Source organism: Cetorhinus maximus, chromosome 13, assembly GCF_964194155.1.
Source record: "Cetorhinus maximus chromosome 13, sCetMax3.hap1.1, whole genome shotgun sequence".
Taxonomy (NCBI): Eukaryota; Metazoa; Chordata; class Chondrichthyes; order Lamniformes; family Cetorhinidae; genus Cetorhinus; species Cetorhinus maximus.
In genome coordinates, this window is record NC_135891.1 from 83,249,042 (window position 1) to 83,271,196 (window position 22,155).

General features: G+C 42.2%; 1 protein-coding gene across 1 annotated transcript in view; it reads right to left on the reverse strand.

The window, feature by feature from the left end:
• LOC144688768 (receptor-type tyrosine-protein phosphatase delta-like) overlaps positions 1-22,155 on the reverse strand; it is a 455,185-nt gene that overhangs the window by 138,207 nt on the left and 294,823 nt on the right. The window contains exons 11-14 of the mRNA XM_078555681.1: positions 20,130-20,274; positions 11,141-11,446; positions 6,857-7,050; positions 1,488-1,605 (exon numbers count right to left, since the gene is read on the reverse strand). Of these exons, the coding sequence (XP_078411807.1) occupies positions 1,488-1,605; positions 6,857-7,050; positions 11,141-11,446; positions 20,130-20,274 (763 nt within the window). The remainder of the gene's footprint in view (positions 1-1,487; positions 1,606-6,856; positions 7,051-11,140; positions 11,447-20,129; positions 20,275-22,155) is intronic.

Below are 22,155 nucleotides of genomic sequence, written 5' to 3' on the forward strand. Positions count from 1 at the left end.
AACACCTGCCCCTTTACTTCCCCTCTCCTCACCGTCCAAGGGCCCAAACACTCCTTTCAAGTGAAGCAGCATTTCACTTGCACTTCCCTCAATTTAGTTTACTGCATTCGTTGCTCTCAATGCGGTTTCCTCTACATTGGAGAGACCAAACGCAGACTGGGTGACCGCTTTGCAGAATACCTTCGGTCTGTCCGCAAGCATTACCCAGATCTCCCTGTCGCTGGCCATTTCAACACTCCACCCTGCTCTCATGCCCACATGTCCGTCCTTGGCCTGCTGCAATGTTCCAGTGAAGCTCAACGCAAACTGGAGGAACAGCACCTCATCCTCCGACTAGGCACTTTACAGCCTTTCAGACTGAATATTGAGTTCAACAATTTTAGGTCATGAACTCTTTCCTCCATCCCCACCCCCTTTCCGATTTACCCCCCCACTTTTTTTCCCAATAATTTATATAGATTTTTCTTTTCCCACCTACTTCCATTATTTTTAAATGTATTTCCATCCATTGTTTTATCTCTACCTTTTAGCCTTTTTCGATTCGTTCACCCCACCCCACCCCCACTAGGGCTATCTGTACCTTGCTCATCCTGCTTTCTACCCTTAATTAGCACATTCTTTAGATAATATCACCACCTTCAACACCTCTTTGTCCTTTTGTCTGTGACATATTTTGGTTATCTGGCCATCTATCTAGCTCTACTTGTCCCACCCTCTCCGTAAACCAGCTTATATTTCACCTCTCTTCTATTTTTACTTAGTTCTATTGAAGGGTCATTCGGACTCGGAACGTTAACTGTGTCCCTCTCCACAGATGCTGCCAGATCTGCTGAGTTTTTCCAGGTATTTTTGTTTTTGTTTTGGATTTCTAGCATCCGCAGTTTTTGCTTTTATCCATCTCTCCCTTCTCTAACTTGAAGCCCCAGTGATTTTCATCCATCCATCTTCTCTTGGACTCAACGTCTTGACTTCAATTTGCCTTTTAATAATCCTGCTTAACAACAACTGTTGAGACAGTTGCAGAAATGTCTGTTTACTGTAAATATTTACAATGTAAGTTAGTGAATATGATACATTCACTGGTTAAGGCACTGAATGGTTGAACCAAACCCAGGTTCAAATGCAGAGAGTGTTGAGTTAGCTGCTGTCACCTAGGATGACATTAGGAGCACTACAAAGGACCTCAAAGCCTCGGGGATAGGGAGGGTAAAATCAGTTTCTGCTCCTGAATCCTGTCTAGTGACCCGTCCCAGAAGAGCGCATCTATGGAGATCTGACGAGGCAAAATTTCCCTTGGTAGGAGAAGAGAATAACCTGCCGGCACTCGGAGATGAGGCTCATAGGTCGTTTGCTTGAGCAAGAAATGCAGAAGAAAGGAAAATGGCTGGAAAAGAAGACAATAAATGAAAGCGGATGAAGCTGCACTACCCTTTACTACCTTCAACTGCAGAGGATCAAAGAGGCAATAACACTGGCAGGTGACTGACCTGAACCTTTGGTGACCACGAGCTTCGACTTGCTGCGTACCCCATCACCCTTTGTTGTGTAGGCTGCCACAGTGATGGAATACATTGTTTCTGGCTGCAGTCCAGAGATGATCATCTCCTGCCATTGGAAACACATATTTGTTTGATTTTTAGGGAACTAAATTGGTGAAAGTCAAAGAATTTAAGCAGTTGCATATACAAAACAAACACTTTCAAACTAAGAGCCATAAAACATGCAAAAAAATACTCATTTTGCACAGACTCCACCCCAGAAATCATGGCAAGGCTCATCCTATTATTGATTCTCAGGTTCCGCTGAAATGACTCGACATTTCAGGTGATGGCTTTGGCTGGCATTCAGAGTTCAACTCCTTTCCCCTGATCTTGGCAGGTCACCGGGCACAATGCCAGTTGGACACACAGTACCCCGGCCTGCATGGTTACTAGAGGTTCCACCTTAAGAGCCACAATGACATATGGATTACAGAGTGACACTGGTGGGAGGGAATTTCTTGACCAGAGATTTTAAAAGTTGAAAATATCGCCATTAAACGCCAGCAACAAAAAGCAAAGCAAAAACAAAACATGGCAATCGGGATATCATGCTATGTAAATTCAGAAAATCAATATTTGTAGCATTTCTGAACATCAAGAGATGGCATTCTGCAGGAACAGAAGAGTACAGAGAATCATGCACTTTACTCACATATTCTGCAGTGTCGTCAGTCTCCCACTGAGCAACAGGAGGAAGGCAAGAGAAAGAGAGACAAAAATAAACAAAAAGAATCGAAGATGAAGGAAGAGTTTCATGGTGGCTTTGCTTGGATCAGGTTCAAAGGACTCAGAACCTCTCAAGATCCACAACATAGACGAGGCCCCATGATGGGGAAGTTGCTCCTGTGTTCATTATCTAAAGGTGGAGCAGTGAGACAGTGAGAGGAATGTTTACTTCTCTGGCCCACAGGGATGAGGTTGGTCAGAAAGTTACGGAGAACCTGCAATTCTTTTAAGATCGGAGAGGTGAATAGGAGTGGGGTGTTGATCAAATGGGCTGCTGATCCTCAGGGACGGGTGGAGGTTTGCTTCTGGTGTGTAGGTGGTGTTCAGAAAACTGCAGGGGGGGATCTGAGATGGATGGGGAGGGGAGGGGGTGGGTTGTTTGGGATGCCTTAGGTGGTGGAAATCGGATTTCAAAGGACAGGGGAATAAATTGCAGGCTGTGGGGAGGGGGTTAATGGTTATTGGAACTTGGAGATCGGGGGATAGATAGGGAGTGGGAAATCGAGGTCCCGGGGTGGGGCGGGGGTGGTCGGTCTCATGCTGACCAGTGGCCTCATTGGCAGGATCACAACCTCGTTATCATATTTAAAGTTCCAATCCGCCTTCTTGGAGCAGGTTGACAAGCCACCTACCTTCAAGCATCAATTAAAACCAGAAATGGCTTGGAGGCAGGTGTGGATTGGGGATCAAATCTTTCTGAGTTTAACTCCTGGCCTGACCCAAACCCACCCATTTTCTCAGCCTAGTGCGTCAGAGCAGTGTCGGGTCCTGTCTGGGGCTCAGGCTGGAATTCAGCAGAGACAGGCAATGTTAAGGTCTTCCTTCTCCAATGCCTTTGGGGGTGGTCTTCACCAACAGCATAAATTGGGCAACAGACAATCATCGGCCGGTTTCGCACCTCGCCAAATCACCCTTTTTCAAGAGAAAATCGGGAGGGGAGTAAAACAGACAGCCAATTTTCATTCACGCATTTCGTGTTGTGGCCAAGACCAATTTCACCTCCTATGTCCAAAAATTCCCCCTTGTGTGCCAGGAACTTGCTGGCAAATTTGGCTGGTGAGGTCTGCAGGCCCCCTGGACTTCCGTCCACTATTTTTAATGGCTGGAAAATCACCAAGAAACTGCTTAGCTCACTGCCCAAACGAACTGGCCCACAAGATCCTGGGCCGAAAATGTGAACTCTTAAAAGGTTACTTACATCAGCACTGCAGCAGACTCCATTTACAAGGATGTTAGCAAGGGTTGAGAGAATGGTGAGCATGATTGAACAGGCTGAGTTCTCTTTTCTCCAGAAATGAGAAGAGTAAGACAGTGGTCTTTAATATTGTGAAGGGGTTTGAAAGAACGAGGCAGCATAAATATAAGTTAGTCACTAACAGGTCAAACAAAGGATTTAGGAGCAACCTCCTTGCACAGAGAGTGATAGGAGCGTGGAACTTTCCACAATGCCTCATGGAGTGGCTGAAGCAGATAGCATTAACACATTTAATAGGAGGCTTGATGCATATGTGAAGCAGAAGGTAATAGAGGGATAGGGAGGTTGCTGGATAAAAAGAGATAATTAACATGGGAGGAGGCTCTTGTGGAACACAGGTACCAGCATAGACCAGTCAGGCCCAATGACCTGTTTCTGTGCTGTAGATCTATGTCATTCTTTGTAATTCAATGGGCAGGTCTGACAGAGGTTGAATGAAATGAACTGTGTTTCATAGTAGGTGCTTATCTAACAAATGTAGATCTAGGTGCTAAAAGGCCTTATCCCCTACATTGGGACTTTGAAAAAGCCAGGATAGGAATAAGCAATTTGCAAGTGTTGCAGCACAGTCCATTTAATCATTCATTTAGTGATTAAATCTAACCCAAACAAACAAAGACACTGCACACAAACAGCATTACACACAAGTGATTAGATTGTGTCTGTAGTTGGGAGTTTTAGTCAATTGATTGGAAGTTAACATGCTGACCATTTAACAGTGTGCACAGAGTAAAATTCTGTACCAAAGTGTTGCCTTCAAATCAAAAATTTTACATCACAGGGTGACTGGAAAGGGGTTAATTTCACTGCAATTCTGTATGAATGGAGCGAAAGGGGTTCAGAACATGAAATTCCATACAATGGAAGTAACGGGATAAAGGTTTGGTCCACTTGAATTCTACATGATAGGAATGAACGAGAAGTGGGTTAGTTCATTGAAATTCTATACAACGGAAGTAAATAGGAAGGCATTTGGCCCATTGGAATATTTTACAATAGGAGCGAATTGGAAGGATTTTGGCCCGTTTGAGTTTTAAGTTAAATCAGGTAGTTGTTTATCAGGAATTGACTACACTGCTAAGTTAAGCAATATATGATGCTTGAAGAAAGAGAGTGCTAACTACGATAGCAAAAAACTTAAAATTTACATAAATCCTTCAATGCCAAAAAATATAGCGTGGGTCTGATTTCAGATAGTCGCATAGAATGGTCACAACACAGGATGCCGCCATTTGGCCTACTGTGGCTGTGCCTGAACTCTCCCTGAGCAATTTAGCTCCCTACCCTATCCCGATAGCCCTGTAAATTTTTCTCTTCAGGTGTTTATCCAATTTCACTTTGAAAGCACTGATTGAATCTGCCTTCATCAGGCAGTGGATTCTAGATCCTAACCACTCACTGCATAAAAATGTTTTTCCTCATGTCACTGTTTGTTGTTTCGCCAATCACCTTAAATTGGTATTCTCTGGTTCTCGACCCTTCTGCCAATGGAAACCGTTTCTCCCGACCTATTCTGTCCAGACCCCTCATGATTTTGAGCACATCAAATCCCCTCTCAACCGTCTCTTCTCTAAGGAGCACAATCCCAGCTTCTCCAATCTATCCACTTAACTTCCTCATCCCTGGAACCATGATAACAAATCTTTTCTGCACCCTCTCTAAAGCCTTCACATCCTTCTTGAAGTGTGGTGCCCAGAATTGGACATAATATTCTAGGTGAGGCCAAACCAGTGTTTTAAAAAGGTTCAACACAACTTCCCTGCTTTTGTGCTCTTATTTATGTGTTTATAAAGCCCAGGGTCCAACATGCCTTTTAAGTCACTTTCTCAACCTGCCCTGCCATATTTAATGATTTGTACTGATATAGCCCATCATCCACAGCCCCCCAACTCCTGGTGAGTCTGTTCTGATTTATTTAAAGAAAGACAAAACATCCATGTGCATCTTCTGGGGGAAGGTATCATCTATTTTACATGCTTTGACATTAGAATATGCACTGGAATCATACAGCTTTACTGGAGTTTGCACATTGCCACTGGCTTATTAGGATAAGATTGTGTGAGTTTGTGTGTCATGTAACACTACCTGCTGGGTTCAGAGCAATGTCCTGTCAGAGGTCAGCATGACTAGTATTGGAGAAAGACAGACTTAGATTTATAAAGCATCCAGTAACATCTCTCAGTAACATCTCAAAGCATTTCATGTACAATCAATTACTTTGGCCGACAGTGACTATTGTTTTGTAGTGCAATACACCAGCCATCTTGTGCATAGGATGATCCATCAAGCAGCAATGAAATAAGTGACAAGTTAATCTAATTTTACTGGTGTTGGTTGAGAAGGGTTGACTAGGATAGCTGGAGAACTCCCTGTTCTCCAAATAATACCATGGGATCTTTTACATCCATTTAAATAGGCGAGCAGGGTCGGGGTTGAATGTCTCATCTGAAGGACAGCAGCCCTGGCCATGTAGTCATGGATTACAGGCTCAAGTTCTTGTACAACATTTTGATTCAGACACCACTGAGGTTATAATCACTGAAGTCGATAAAAGCACAAGGAAGGAAAGAGGGATGCCCTTATCTTCATATGGCCAGAATGCACTGGATCATTGGGTCTGGGTTGGGTGGTCAGGGGATGGGGTGGTAGTGGTTCTAACACATGTTCTCTATTAACTAGATGCTAACTGGGATTAACTATTTCCTATTATCCAATCTGATAACTAATGTGTTGCTGGACCTTTACTTTAGGATTTTAGTATGGACGGACCATCTATTCTGGCTAGTGGTGTATTCTGTCCCATTGATGCTTGTAGATGGCACTGGCCTTTTCCTGATCCCACCAATCACCTCACCACTAGAAGCACAAAATCCACCCCAACAAAAGCATACAGCACAGAAGGAGCCCATTTGTCCCATCGTGCCCCCTCTCTGAAAGAGTTACCCAGTTTGTCTCACAGCCTCTGTTCTTTCCCCAGAACCCTGCAATTTTTCCTTTTTAAGTATATATTCAATTTCCTATTCAAAGTTATTGAAACCGCTTCCATCAGTTTCCAGGCTGTACATTCATGATCATAACAACTCGTTCAGTAAACAAATTTCTCCTCATCTCACTTCTGGTTTATTGTGAATTAGTTTTAGGTAATATATCAGGCAACATCGAAATGAAGAGCTTTTACAAACGCAGTGGATTATTTCCCTTGTTCTTTCTGTATTATATACGTGGTCAATGTTTCAGTCCCCCTGTGACTCATTAGCATTCGGAATCATCAGCCTACAATTGTTACTGGGATGGCTGTACCAACCACCATCCTGTTTTAGTTTTGCTTCCTAACCTGTGCATCGGCCAGCATGACGTCCTTTATCAGTGGCTGTCCCCTGGCCTCTCCATCCACCACTTCGACGTAGTGCACCTGATAGCCTCGAATCTGGCCATGTTGCTTGTTCGGGACAGGAGAGCGCCAAATTACCTTCAGAGCAGTGGAGTTTAATGCTGCAACCTCCACTTTACGAGGCGGAGCACTGGGCACTGCAAGAATAATGTGTAAGGCATCAGAAAGGAAAAAATGCTGTCTCAGTTTAGATAAAATGACTGTAGAGAATTTTGGAGTCAGTTGCCACCTTATCAATAGGTCAAAGGGTCTTTCAGACTCCAAAATAAATCAGGAATAATAGACAGCTCCTGAGAAAGGCCCTTGTGAATTTGTTCCTTACATGTCTTCCTCTGTCACACAATAATACAATGCTCCAGTTCCCAATCAAGTACCAGATTTATTAAGGGAGAAGCATCAGAGCCAGCAGAACTAAATCTGATTATGGAAGGCAACCACATCTAGCCTCAACAGATAAACTTTTACAGTTGATCTGCAAATGGGACAGAACCACATTCAACCTGCAGATTTTGTCAGTTGAATACAGAACAGTAATTCACTCTTGGCTGGAGAGGGAGGCACAGCACCAAGAAGTGGAAATAATTGGAATAAAGATGCACAGCTTTCTAACAAATACTAAGTATGTATCATAATTTTCTATATGGCCTTGATCCCTAAGTAAATAAATATATGGAATTCAGTTGGAGATAATCAGATTACTTTTAGCAAGCAGTTTTGACTGAGCCACAACAGGTACCAGAGGGTCTTTAATAACTGGGTATAATTACTTCTTTATCTGCTTTTATTTTTTATCAGATATTCTTTAATTTTTCTTCTCCAATTTTCCAATAGTGAAGAGGGCAACTGGAGTTGGGTGTCATGGTTATCAGCCACTCTCTGACACTTGCTCCAATTGACTATTTTATTTATTCTTTCATGGGATGTAGGCGTCGCTGGCAAAGCCAGCATTTATTAATTATTGGGGGAAGGCGGTAGCATAGCGGTATTGTCATTGGACTGGTATTCCAGAGACCCAGGGTAATGCTCTAGGGGCTCGGATTCAAATCGCACCACGGCAGATGGTGAAATTTGAATTCAATGAAAATCTGGAATTAAAAGCCTGATGATGAACATGAAACCGTTGTTGAAAATCCCATCTGGTTCATTAATGCCCTTTAGGGAAGGAAATCTGCCATCCTTACCTGGTCTGGCCTACATGTGATTCTAGGCCCACAGCAATGTGGTTGACTCTTAAAATGCCCTCTGAACAAGGGCAACTAGGGATGGGCAATAAATGCTGGCCTAGCCAGTGAAACCCACATCCCATGAACAAATTTTTAAAAAATTGTTGCCCATCCCTAATGAGTTGCCCAGTTAAGAGGCAACCAGATTGCTGTAAGTCTGGAGTCACGTGTAAGCCAGACCAGGTAAGGATGGCAGGTTTCCTTCCCTAAAGGACATTAGTGAACCAGATGGGTTTTTACGACAATCGATGATAGTTTCAAGGTCACCATTACTGAGACTAGCTTTCAATTCCAGATTTGATTAACGGAATTTAAATTCCACCAGCTGCCATTGTGAAATTTGATACCATGTCTCCAGAGCATTAGCCTGGGCCTCTGGATTACTAGTCCAGTGACATTACCACTAGGCCACCATCTCCCCGTACTTGTTGCATATGAACTGTAAGTACTGGCAGGCTGTTTGAATGCTCAAGGACCAAAAAAGCCAAACCTGACTCTCCTGCCAGACATTCAGGCAAGCAGGATGAAGACTTTTACTGATCTTTCCCCTTCCCAATCCAATGCCAACTGAGAACAGCTAAGTGAGTCCAGACAGGAATCAAACCTAGGACCTTTCTGGCCCACATGAACTCATTCCATCCCTGGATCTCAGTTTCCTTCTGGTAATGAGAGCCTGTGTGATCAGCTGAACACTGAAAAGCAATGACAGAATACTGGGATGCTGGAACCCAGGTAGCACTTCCCTCCTTGGGAGGAGAAAGTACAGCAGCATGGAGTGGAAATGTGAAAAAAAGGAATAAAAACAAGATTAGAATTCTGGGCCTCTGGAGGAGCCATCCATTTATTCCAACTATGTTTTATTTTGATCTATATAACTAATAGTGAAATGCTGGCAAAATCTATCTTTGTCGTTGTTGCGATTGAACCTTAATGGGATGTAACTTACAACATGCCCTGGAAATCTGTAAATCTCAGTAACTGCATATGTCAGGTGAGTCACTTTCAAGTCAAAACTTTAATGACACTGGGTAAGACTTATAGAAATGTGACTTTCACACAGATCTTGTTGGCAATGCATCCACCATATATAATGGAGCCTTTATTAATACCATCTCCGTCATGAGGCACTGAGTAATGTCTTTTGATGACCGAAGAGCAGAGAGAGACCTTTAGTTGTGCCTTCATAAGGTGAAGATTTCCCTGTTACTTGCAGCACTCTTTGGGCTTACAAAGTGCAGCAGCAAATCAGCAAATTCGAGATGGGTTCTTTGAAAAGAAGCCAGTTCCAGAAAAAATGAAAAGTTTCTGTAGCTATTACAAGACGACGTGATATTGCCTACTTTCTTTCTCATGTATTTTAAGTGGAAACTCAACAGGCAACATTTAAACTGGTGGACGAGTTTTGTCAGAGGGAGACACAAACTGAGGTTTGTGTTTGTTTAAATGGAACATAATCATTCAATAGCAGTGTTCTAAATGTCAACGAGTCTCTTGCTATTACTCTGGTTTATAATTTCCCCCTCAAGTTTTTATTTCAATCTGTTCTCTGATTATTCTCTCTTTGTAATTATATACTGTGATAATTGAGCTGGCATTATCCCAAAATGGCTTTTGTTAAGTTTACTGCTACCTGTTGGGCTAAACCACAGTTTCACTTTTGTCTGGTTAAGCACAGCATTGCAAGTTGTACAATGGTTCATTTCCAATTTCTTTTGTTGCTGCAAATACATGGTTTGGCAACAGCTAAACAATTTCAGTTTACCTTATTTTCACTCCTATTCTTTAAGGTTCCAAAGTCCAGAGGGAGAAGTGGCCATCAGAGCACTCCATCAGAACCATAACAATTACAAACAGAAGGCGGCACTTCTGCTGAGCCTGTCAGCACCAGCTCTCTAATAGAATAATCCAAAACTAATTCCACTGACTCACACTCCCCCATAATCCTGTATCTTTCTCCAATGGTTTCTACCTCCACTATGACAGAACTTTCTGCATAGAATTCTCCTAACTTCTTTCCACACTATCCTGGTGAGTACATGTTTGATTATTCTATCGTTGGTCCCATTCCATCCCATCCTACTTTACTGAATCCTTACTTCAATGGACATCACTTTCCCTGCCTCCCCAGGAAACAATTCTACAAACAGAACCCATTAGAGGGGGGAATACCACATGTTTCAGATGTGACATGGACAAAGAAGACATTCTGAAGCATTGTAATGTGATAGCTTCAATTACAACAAGTTGTGTTATACAAAGCTGTTATCATTGTAAAACATCCCAAGGTGTTTCACAAAATTTGACACTTAGCACAGGAACTCCCTTCCTAACAGCACTGTGGGTGTACCTACACCACATGGACTGCAGTGGTTCAAGAAGACAGCTCACCACCACCTTCTCAAAGGCAATTAGGGATGGGCCATAAATGCTGGTCTAGCCAGCAACACCCACATCCCTTGAATGAATAAAAAAAGGTGATACAAAGCCAGGTGACAAAAAGAAAACGTGGTCAAAAGGTAATTTTAAGGAGCAATAACTCCCTGGAGCTGTCCTACTCCTCTGGGTAGATGCCCCAAATGATCAGCCCTTTTAGGCCCTTTCCTCCTGCTATAAACGATGAGGAATGCATATAAATAAAAGGCCACAAATGGAAAATACACTTTCTGGGGCAGTTTCATTATGTAATTTAAAATATTCTCACCAGGAAAAGGAAACTAAATGACGAAGTGAACAGAGAGTCCTCTGATCAGAGAGGCTATCGAGAATCATTCACAGGAATTAGAGGGAAAGATAAATGAGCAACAAGATTGATTTGCTCTAACGTGTAACCTCAGTAGAAATGACTCCTTTAAAAGTCCGTGCGTTGCCATTTCTATTAATGTTACCGGCACTTTGCTGGATTTGAATAGTAAGCCCAAGCAAGATATGTCTTTGAAGGCTGATTGACCACTAGGTCTTAATATCAAACAATTGAAATGTAGACAGAATGGTTGCCTGAACTTACCATCTTCATCTGTGCGAATGAATATGGGTGCGCTCTCCGGGCCTGGTCCAACCATCGTGTGCGCGACTACCGTCACCCGGTACTCCGTCCATTTCGCCAAGCTCTCCAGTCGCATCTGGGTGGTCGTTGGTGGAATGTCGTTCACCTCATGGAGCTGCTTGTCCTCTCCCTGCACCGTTTGGTACCTGATACTGTACTTTGCCAGGTCGCCATTTTGACTCTCTGGTGGCGGTGGCCACCAACTTACCAGAATGCTGGTGGAACTGGGGCTGGTGCACTTTACGTTTTGAGGAGGGGATGATGGTTCTATTGCAGGGAGGTGTGGTAGAGGAAGGAATTAAAAACAATGGGAGGGAAGAGGGTGAAAAACAATAAAACAAAAAGAAAAATGATAAAAACGAAAGGAAAAAGGTCCCCAAAAAACTGAGACGAAACAGAAAAAACAACAGAAGACTGTAAAGTAATAAAAAACCTGGTATGAAGTTTAAACAAAAGCAATCCTGCCTTAAGGAGGATTCAGGTCTTTTGAATGATCAAAACAAATGTAAAATAATCTTATTTGGGTAAGGAATTGAAGTAGAAGTGCTATTGGATTGATTTCAGATTCTGTTTTTTTACCAATAAAGATTTAATGTAATTTAAACCCTCCCCCAAACACAGTCGCTTCTACACAGCCTCACTGCACCAGGAGAACAGGACAGTCTGACCGTTTGGCCTCTCTGCAGAGCTAGCTCTACTCCATTTGATCTTTGGCCAACTGGAGGCAAGAAACTGGTTTATTTCCCTCTCTTCTCTTCCAGTCACCCAGCTCTCTCCCTGAAACACTTGGCTGCTATGAGGCACTCCCACTAGTAGTACAGCAGAGAACAAACAGTGGGGTTGGTGGGGGACTGACTGATTGGACTGACAGGCAGCTCTGAGGCGAACTGTTGACCTTTAGTATTAGGAAGGAGCTATTTTTATCTCCAAGTCATTGAATTGCTGGACTCATTTACTGATAAAAGCAGAAATAGGACTAGTACTGCATGGCTGATATACAATTGCTGTACCTTCAAAGATGATGTAAATGTTTAATTTTAAACTCAGAGATTGAGATTTGAAAACTGGGCAGGCTTTGTTAACATTGGAGGATCCAACAGGGGAGATTTTCCTGGGTCTGCACACAGGTGCCTTGGGTGCTTTGACCGCAGTGACTATTGGAAGACAGAGTAGGCATGAGCACACGCCTGGCAAGGAGTTTGTCTGATTATCCTCCATCTAAATTAATAATGGAAAAGTGATTGGATTATTTTTAACAAGTATGCGCTTCAACACATCTGATCCTTTCATACTTGTTCCGTCTACTCTACACCATTCAATGCACCTGGGTGCTGACACAAAATAGCACTCCCCATTCTGCTATTTCAACAAAGGCACATGATTCACTGTAATGGTGTAAGTTGCTGTCACTTGCTAGCTTTTGTCCCAGGGCCCATAGAGGGCAGGTACTGGGCAGATGTTGAGCAACAGAATGGAGGAAGAGAGACCCAGTGGCAATTCTATTAAGACTGAAGTCTCTTCACAGGTCCCTTTCATTTGTTTGAAGTGTGCCAGGATAGTCCCTGCCTGTCAATTAGATTCCTTTCGCAGGAAGCAGGAGGATCCTAATGCTGTCAATGAACTATAGCCAGGCAAGTCATGAGCAGAGGCCTGGAGACACAAGCTGGTCAGGGGGCATTGTGAAAGTAATTGGGACACAAGTCACTCCTGACTATGCAATGATTGCAGGACTGCCTGAGTAACCAACATATCGAGCTCTGATTCAGTAATTTAATTGTTGCCAGTTTTTGAATGGCATACACCATGGTGGTACACCAGGGATTCACTGAAAAATAATTCAGAGTAATACATGGACACAGAACTGAAATATAGAGTTAAGGAGTTTGCTTCATGAAGTTGAGCAGGTCTGGCAAAAATAATTTAGAATTTTGAGTTTCTATTCTCAGAAATATTTAAGCACAAGGTAGTTGTAATAGTAAAGGCCTTAGACAAGGTAATAAAATAAAACAGAACTTTAAAGGGCCATTTGTCTATGAATGATTTTCTTTCTTATAGCCCCAAGGGACGACAACGCTTCAATCTAGACCAGCCTCCACTGTGGTGCAATCCACTAGTTTTCGATGAGGTTGATCAGACTAACCGTGAAAGAAACATTGCACATTTTCCCTGAGGAAATTGAACCAATTAACCTCTCCCTCCGCTGCAATTTCATCTTTCTATTGTCCGATGGCACCACTGCCACCTTTCACAGGCACTGCTCTGTCCCACAGTGACGTTTCTGCCTCCTCATAAGCTTGCCAGGCTCTAATTTACTTGCTGTCTTTCCTCTTATTTACACCTTCTGTCTCAATCATTTCTCCTATTCCATCTACGGGGTTTAACAGCCAAACTATTACTGGTTAATTCATTTTATTCTCACCATCTAATGCTTTTTAACCTTGACAATGTCTGAGCTTAGACCCTTCACCTAAGGAAACAAAAATCAAAATGAGCAGCGGTCTTTAGCTCTCTCCGTCCCTGGGAACTCTGCCATGTATCTATGTTGATTACCAAATCCTGACAGTCCTTGGTAGGATTTTAATACAGCGTTGTTATCTTGCTGACCTCTGCCTGAAATTAAAAACTGCCAACTCAGGATAACATGTGAAACCAGCTGAATGTCAGGAGAGGAGCCTAAGATGGGTTATGATGTAAATGTTCCAATGTGAACATACTGTTCATTGATGCAATAACAATAGGTCCACTGGGTAATTTAATACCACTTGCTGCACAGAAGTTGGAAGCCAGCAGCAAGTATTCAGTTGGGCCGAGCTGGGTCAAATATTATAAGAGGTCAACTAGAAAGCTTGCTGGCAGTGCAGTGATACAGCAGCCCACAGTCAGACATGCCTTGTCTTATCCTTGAGGTTGTGGAGAGAAGAGACCAAATGCATTGAAAACCAAATTAATTCTAGAACAATCCAGGAATATCTCGCTATCAGCCTAGCAATCACAGTTTTCATACGCTGAACCCCAGTGCAAAGGTGTCTTGAAATATAATTCTTCGTGGTGAATGTTTGGATTGAGAATGAGTCTGAGACATTTTATGAAGAGGATATATAAAGTGGGCAGAGCTGGGTGATGTACTCACTCCCAGGCCAAAAAAAAACAAAACAAAACAAAACAAGAGAAATAAACTCCACAAAGTACTCCAGGACCTCCTGGATCCATGCATAGGAAAAAAAAATAACTTAATACATAGAGAAATTAAGGCCCAATTCAAATTAAAGTATTTTTCATGGTACGTACCTGACATTCCTTCAAGCTCTTACACTAAAGACTTTCTTTGCATGCTCTGATTGCCTTTTCAACCTACCCTTTCTCTCCCAGCATATAACTGGCCAAAGATCAGTAAGCAGACCAAGACTTCTAGATCTCAGGGATCAGCAGCTTCTGCTAAACCCACATGGAATATTCCAGAATCTGTTCCTTTTGGATGGGACAGGCAAAGTGCACCATCTTTGAGTTTTCAAAATGTAATTGGGTTGGTTTTGAGCAGTTAAGATCCTCTGAAACTTAAATTTGCTTTGTTGAAAATGACGGATTTTGAAATTTTGCCCAGTGGGTGTGGAGGCATTTTCTCATTCGCTCCAGGCCACTTTGCAAATATCTGATGGAAAGCTGAAGAACAGCATTGGCTAACGTCTTGGAGCTGCCAATAACAGCCTACCCTGTAAGTGACTTAAGAAAGCTTTAAGTGAATAATAATTAGAATAAATAATTACAAATTATAGACATGGATTTATACAATTTACAACAACCAATATGGAGAAGGGGCAATTACAATGAATATAATTCATTAAATGACATTGGCTTAATACCTCAAGGTGAGTACCAAGTCGGACGTGATTTTCAATCATATCAATGGGTATCTCAACATTTTACAGCTCAGCCAAAATTTCTAAATATGTGAGAAATGTGTTGTGTTCTGATGATGTGACACTCTTATTACTGAGTGTTGAAAATTATTGCAATATATTATGATCAGAAAAAGAAGACAAGGAAATTGTGGATTTTCACCACTGCAATCGGAGAGTATCAACATATTGGATCTGATGGATGTATTGTGGCATCACTAGTTAGACAATGCAAGGAGTACCTGATGGTATTGAATTCATCAATATTAGACACTTGACAAGTGCAGCAGTTTAGACAGGATTTTCACTTTGCTGCCGTGGAGCAGGCCATGTGGGAGCAGAATGCCAACCCCTGTGATTTACTCATTCATCCATCAGCGTCAGGAGGAACTCAACAGGGCCTGGTGAAGCTCTTACTGATTTTAACCATCTCTGAATGAGGAAATAGCCTGAACATACAGACTAGCCCACAGTAGAGGATGCCTGCCTTCAGTAGTCCTCCAATTGTATTCCAGCTTATTGAGTAATGTAGCTTATTTGGAGCAACTCCACTTTATTTTGCATAGATGAAGCTCGTTCTGCATCATTTACTTATTGGCATGACATTTTGATCATTGATATCCAATTATTTAACCTCTTGAAACAGATCTACAGGTGACAATCAGGTTGGAAACTCAGCCACATAGACAATTTTCATTCATTTGAAGGGGCTAACAATGGAGAATAGGAAATTTAGTTGGCTGGAGAAGAAAACCTTGGTCATCTGGACAATGTAAATCTTAAATTATTTCAAATACACTGTCTACATTCTTGGAGCAAGCAACAAACTTAATTTTGGAGTGGGGAAAGAGGAGGTCTACACGGGATGAAGAGCAGGAGTGGTGCTCGGCATGGAGAACTCTACCACCACATTTCTCCTTCTTTTTGCTTAAGGAAGGGAAATATGGAGGAAAACTGGTAGCTGATTGGAAAATACAAATATGTGTAGACCTTTTACATTTGGAAAATGTCCCTCTTCATTAAGTGCCTCGAGGTAACCTTAGAGAAAGGTGAGTATTTGGTTAGGAACTGGCTACAGGCAGCCTGCAATATAGGATGTCACCTGTAAATCTGCTTCAAACAGGATGGTTATCAGAGGATGATTTTGACAGGCATCCACCACCTTTTGGCTGGCCTGCCTCAGTCTGCACTCACCTGGTACTACTGATTAAGGGTGTGAAAGTCCAAAACCTTCCTGTGACCTCTGGTGAAACTAGCTAAACCTTTTCCCAGATCAAAATGGCAGTGTCCTTTCAGTACGCAGACTTCCACTTGCTTCTCAAAGTCCAATTTCCAATTTCTATACAATTGGTCAAGGACAGGGTGGTCTCCTGACTGCATTTTTAAATTTCAGTACTGAAAGGGTTACAGTTAGAAATATTCTGTTCAGTTTAATGGATTCCTTACACTTGTTCAATGTTTCACAAAGGCCCTTGAGTGCATCAATTCTTCTTTCAAATTGTCTATTCTCGTTGAATGTGATCATGTATAAATATATTCTGTACTGGTCAGTATATGCATGTGTACTAGTGTGTGCTTAGAGTTTTAAATATCCAACCAATTTGTGCCATATCGCAGCGGGGTGGGTACATGTAGCTTAATCAGATTGAGGCCAGATTCTGAATGTCTGGAAAAACAAAGTATCCACTCTTTCCCTTTGCCAAAATATAAATTCCCCTTAAGAGGGTTTCATTCTAGCAGACTCCTAAACTGATAAGTCTTATAATAAAAAAGCTAGTATCCTCTGCATACCAAACTATTGTTTCCCAGTTCTTGATAGGACACATGGCAACACAATCAGATTTACTTTAATGTTAAAAAAAAATCTGTTTTTTCAAAAAAGAATCAAAAAAATTGGCAATGGTCACCAGGAGTTCTTGGACAGTGATGAGGAGCCAAAGAATTTCTCCTCTTTCTGGCCCTAGAGAATTGAAGTGCCCCTATCACACTAAACCCAATGCAAAAAAAAAAATCACTAAACTTAGGTCTGCCACAGTCTGAACAGTTCAATTCATACCATTGAGTAAAATACATCATGTTAGGTTAGCATGAAACTTCTGAGCTTGCACAATGAGAACATTTTACATAGAGTACCATCAGGTAATGTCTCAAGGAGACAGGAAATTTTGGGGCAGTGCGTGAATGTTTTGAACCAGCCCTCAATTACGTTTCCAAGAAAAATATTATTCAAACAACGAAACTAAGGCGCTGGAATCAATTTGAAAATGACAGGGCTGGGGTGGCAGTACTTAGGTTCAATACTCAGCTCTTGAGCCAATGTACTTCTGCTGCAATATGATGCATTTGGTAAAAATGAAGTGTGAGCTTGAATGTGTGTCGATGCCTATAAACAGCCTGCAGTTGGATATGAAAGGCTTACAGAAATATGAAAAACAGACTGCAGAATTAAGCCCTGTGCTTTTTAAAAATTTCCTCAGTTTACTTAAGAGGGAAGAGTTGAGAAGAGAAAAGTTAGGTACATGGATTGAACCTGTTTGTAACAGGAAACATACTTTCTCCCTGTGGCTGGGATTCTTGGAGTTGAGTGCAGTCACATGAAAACAACAATCTGGATCATCATTTAATCAAACGATCCAATTTGAAATTCTGAAATGGTCCAAATGATTTTTGGTCAGTTGAGATCACCCCTGATTGCTCCTGTTGGTGCACTTACCTGGCTTGGTAAAAGCTAGCATCTGAATTCCAAGTTAATCTGCACCAGTAGGATTGTGGAAAATTTATGGAAAGCTTAAATGTTAAATGATGACTTTTGTCCTTGAACTAGCCAAGGGTTTGTAATGGATGAATTGATTGGGAGGATGGGGTAAAGGGGGATGGAGGATACTATATGAACTAGAAGATGAGATGTAGAAGCAGAATGTGTAAATTAGCCGAGTTTAGTAGACTTTGTGATCAATTTATCACAGAAAATATCTCACTTACATTGGAATCCATTAAACTAAAAATGAATATTGGTTAAATCTCCATTAATTGTGTTTTTCTACTTTTGTCCAGTCCAGTCCAGTCCATTACAAAGCACATATTGGTGATCCACCAACTAGCAGATGCCAGCCAATTAAGAATCCTACCACAAAACAGTTAGTGACATAATGTAAGCCACACTGTTAATATAGGTCAACTGTCGGTGCCTCACACATCTCACTCACTGTAATAGAAATCCAACCAGACATACCAATCGCTGCTCCCTCCCTCTCGCCCCCAGCCAAAGGTTCATCTCATATCTCACTCACTCCAACATAACCTAACCCTACTTAACTGGGGCACCTGTCACATCTGCCTCCTGAATCCAAACAGGGAATCCTCCTGGCTCAACCCAGCCTTGTGTTTCTCTTATATCTCCCGATCTCCAACAAATAGAGGTGCTTGTTTCTTCCCCCAGAACCCAATAACAAGTTTCATTCACTTCCCTCCCTACCATAACTAACCTTTCACATCTTCCTTTCCTCCCAACCAAGGAGTCCCTTCACATTTCCCTAACCCAACCGAGCCACCTCTCATATTTTGATCTTCCCAGCCCAACTCTGAGCTGCCCTTGTACCTTCCTCCCACAAACCCAATCTTAAACTGTCTGTTTCTGACTCATTCCTACCCCCATCCATTGAAGGGCCATTTCTGCAACTCTCTTCAACCCAACTAAAGACAACCACAGCCTAAAACACCCCACACCCAACAACCCGACTGAAACTAATGTATTCTCCTTCACCAGTTAGAATCAGATCCCATTCAAATCCCATCCCCTTGCACTACATAAATTCAACTTCAATGTCTTACGTAATGTGTAGTCAAGTCCCCTAAGAAACCCGTAAGAAGATACGGCCCCTAACTGATGTTCTTAATAAACGATCATTTTGCTTAACCCAGAACCCAGTATGTGTTGTAAGCTGCTCAGCTACTAACACTGACCAACACATACCAAAAATGGGTTTCCATAAACTGACACAGAGCAGAGGCTGCTGGGACTGCACACCCTAGAAAATGAGAACAATCTTTCAGGGGGTGTTTTCAGAAATCAAATTTACTCTTAAAATGTAATTTGAATTTTCTGCCATAGAAATATGAATGGGTTAAACGGAGATGCAGCTAAAAGAAAGGGGTGTGGCACTGTTGACTACATGAAGTATTAAGAATGCAACAGTATTTATTTCACCATTCATTGCCAGAGCAATCTGAATGGCACACAGTGCATTGCAATAAAGGGTGTTCAGGAAAACACACAGAGTTACCTTGTTCAAGTCACTGGCCATAGCCACCTTGTTTACACAGCCAACACGTCTGTGTCTTCGGTGGGTCAACACTGCTCAGAAATATACAAGATAAACAACTGGAAGCTGCAGTTCATGGCCATTACTGACAATGGAAGATAGAATGGGACTCCAGAGGTGACGTATCCAGGTTCTGCAGGTCATACAATTTCCAGAAACCACCAGGTTTCCCCACCCTAGGTTTCCATTTTGCCTCAAATGATTAAATTATATTCAGAAAAAAAAATGGCTGGAATAAAGTAAAAGGCGGGGTTGGGGGACAAGAGGTTTTTCTACCTATGAGGTTAGGGGATGTCAGTTGGCAACATTCAACTTTGATTGAATTCAGAGTAAAGATTCCCCCGCACCATGCTAACAGATCGACAATAACACTCCAGTTCCAAATCCTGCAGGCTATTTGGGTGAAATTATCAGAACAGTGCCATGGTATGGGCAGTTGTGCTATATGGACCAGCTCCTACTGTGAATCGGTTTGAGTGTCTAAACCCATTTTGCTGAAGTATTCTCAATTTTAAGCCATCAGGATGGGGAGACATTGAATCTAACCCAGACAGATGGGACCAAAGACAATGGTTCACCCAGATTTTCTTAGTTTGTATGGGGGATGGACATTTTAAATTGCCATGTGAGTAAGTCAATTTTTCAAAGGGCTGTTTGGTTTGTAGTTGAGACAGAATCCCAACATCCTTTACTCTGATAGTATTTGAAAGATGAACGTGGAATGAAACCTACTGGCCTGAAGGGTCCGTGCAGAGATCTGGGAGGTGAAGACGCCAAGGCCATGCTCGGAGCGTGCGGCCAATCGGAAATAGTACAGAGTGTTCGGACGTAGCCCGGTCACACTGTATGACATGCTAGGCTGAAAGGTTATCACTTCCTGTGGAAAAAACATCCATATGCACTTGATGTTATATTGAGACCAGTTTACACAACATCTCATATCCAGATATTGGCGGATATCCTGTGGTATTGTTCACAGTAGCATTATACTAAGTGACATACAATGTATTATTTGGCTGCTAAAGTGTAGCTGTATATCCCTTTAAGGCTGGGTCAAAAGCACATCAAATTGGCTTTCTAAAGTTTGATTGTACAGATCAATTACCGGTCACAGACATTCTCAGTCTTGTGTCAGCAAGATATTCTTTGTTGATATAGAAGGTTTTCTGTAGTTTCTCTGTACACTACAAATAAGTGGTTTTCACTCTGTTTTCAAGTAAAAAAAACTCCTGTAATGGACAAAATGCATGTTGGCATAACATTATTAGCAGATTTCCTGTGGAAATGCTTATGATAAATCAGAAATTTTGTAAGGACAAAAATATTCTATGGTTAAAGTCTGCTGCTAAAGTGGAACTGAGTTCTTTTGAGACTCTTAAGTGAGCACAAGAGACATGTCAACAGAGTTCAACTCTGTGAGTGAAGTTTACAGATTTGAAAGCAGTTGCAAATTTCAGGTTCCAACTCAGAATGCAGGATGAAATGCCTGTCCTTTTTTGACCATCACAGTCAGATGTCAGGACAAGCACAGGACACGGACATTTTGAATCTTGTGCCAATTAGGTGTTTCCTGTTGCTGGGGAGTTTTTCAGCACGTTGCAAATGATTTGCAAGATAGAAGTCTTTAACATTACCAAGTGGTTTGGTGGAGGCGACGTAGAGAAGATGTTTCCACTTATGTGAAGGCCACAACTAGGGGCCATAATTACAATGATCCAAAAATAACAAAGAATAGGAGACCATATGGCCCCTTGGGCCTGCTCCACCATTTAATAAGATCATTGCTGACGTTTGACCTTAGCTTTACTTTCCTGTATGATCCTTGTATTCCTTGATTCCCTTGGGGTCCAGAAGTCTAACAACTGCAGTCTTGAATATACTCAATGACTGAGCATCTCTGGGGTAGAGAATTCCAAAGATTCAAAACTCTCCAAGTGAAGAAATTTCTCCTCATTTCAACCCAAAATGGCTGACATCTTGAGACTGTGACTCCTAGTTCTCGGCTCTCCGGCCAGGGGAAACATCAACTCATCATCTACCTTGTCAAGCCGTCTGGTGGTTTTCAGTAAAACCACCTCCCATTCTGCTAAACTCCCAAAAGAATAGGCCCATTCTACTCAATTTCTCCTTATAGGACAACCTCCTCATCCCAGGAATCAATCTAGTGAAGCTTTGTTGCACCCCCCTTGAAGACAAGTATATCCTTCCTTAGGTACAAAGATCAAAGCTGCACTCAGTACTTCAGGTACGGTCTTACCAAAGCTCTGTACAATTGTAGCAAGACTTCCTTACTCGTGTACTTCACCTCCTTGCATCATTTCCTAATTGCTTGTTGCAGCTGCATGTTAATTTACTGTGTATCGTGGAGGACACCCAAATCTCTATGAATACCAACATTTAATAATCTCTCACCATTGAAAAGATATTCTGCTGTTCTATTCTTCCTACCAAAGTGAATAGTCTCATGTTTCCCCACATTATCCTCCATGTGCTACCTTCTTGCCCAATCACTTAACCTATCGACACCTCTTTGCAGACCTTTGGGCTGAATTTTCAATGAGAAGCAGGGATGGGACCCGAGGTGGGCGAGCTTGTACTTTCCCACTACCGGTTGGCATGTGGGTCTGCTGCCATGGCCCCACCAACTGGCAACTTTTATTGAGGCTCAGGCTGGATCAGGGTTGGGGGGGAGCGGGGTGGGGGAGGGGGGGGGGGGGGGGGTGGCGGGGGGGAGGCGGAGGGCAGTCACAGCTATCTG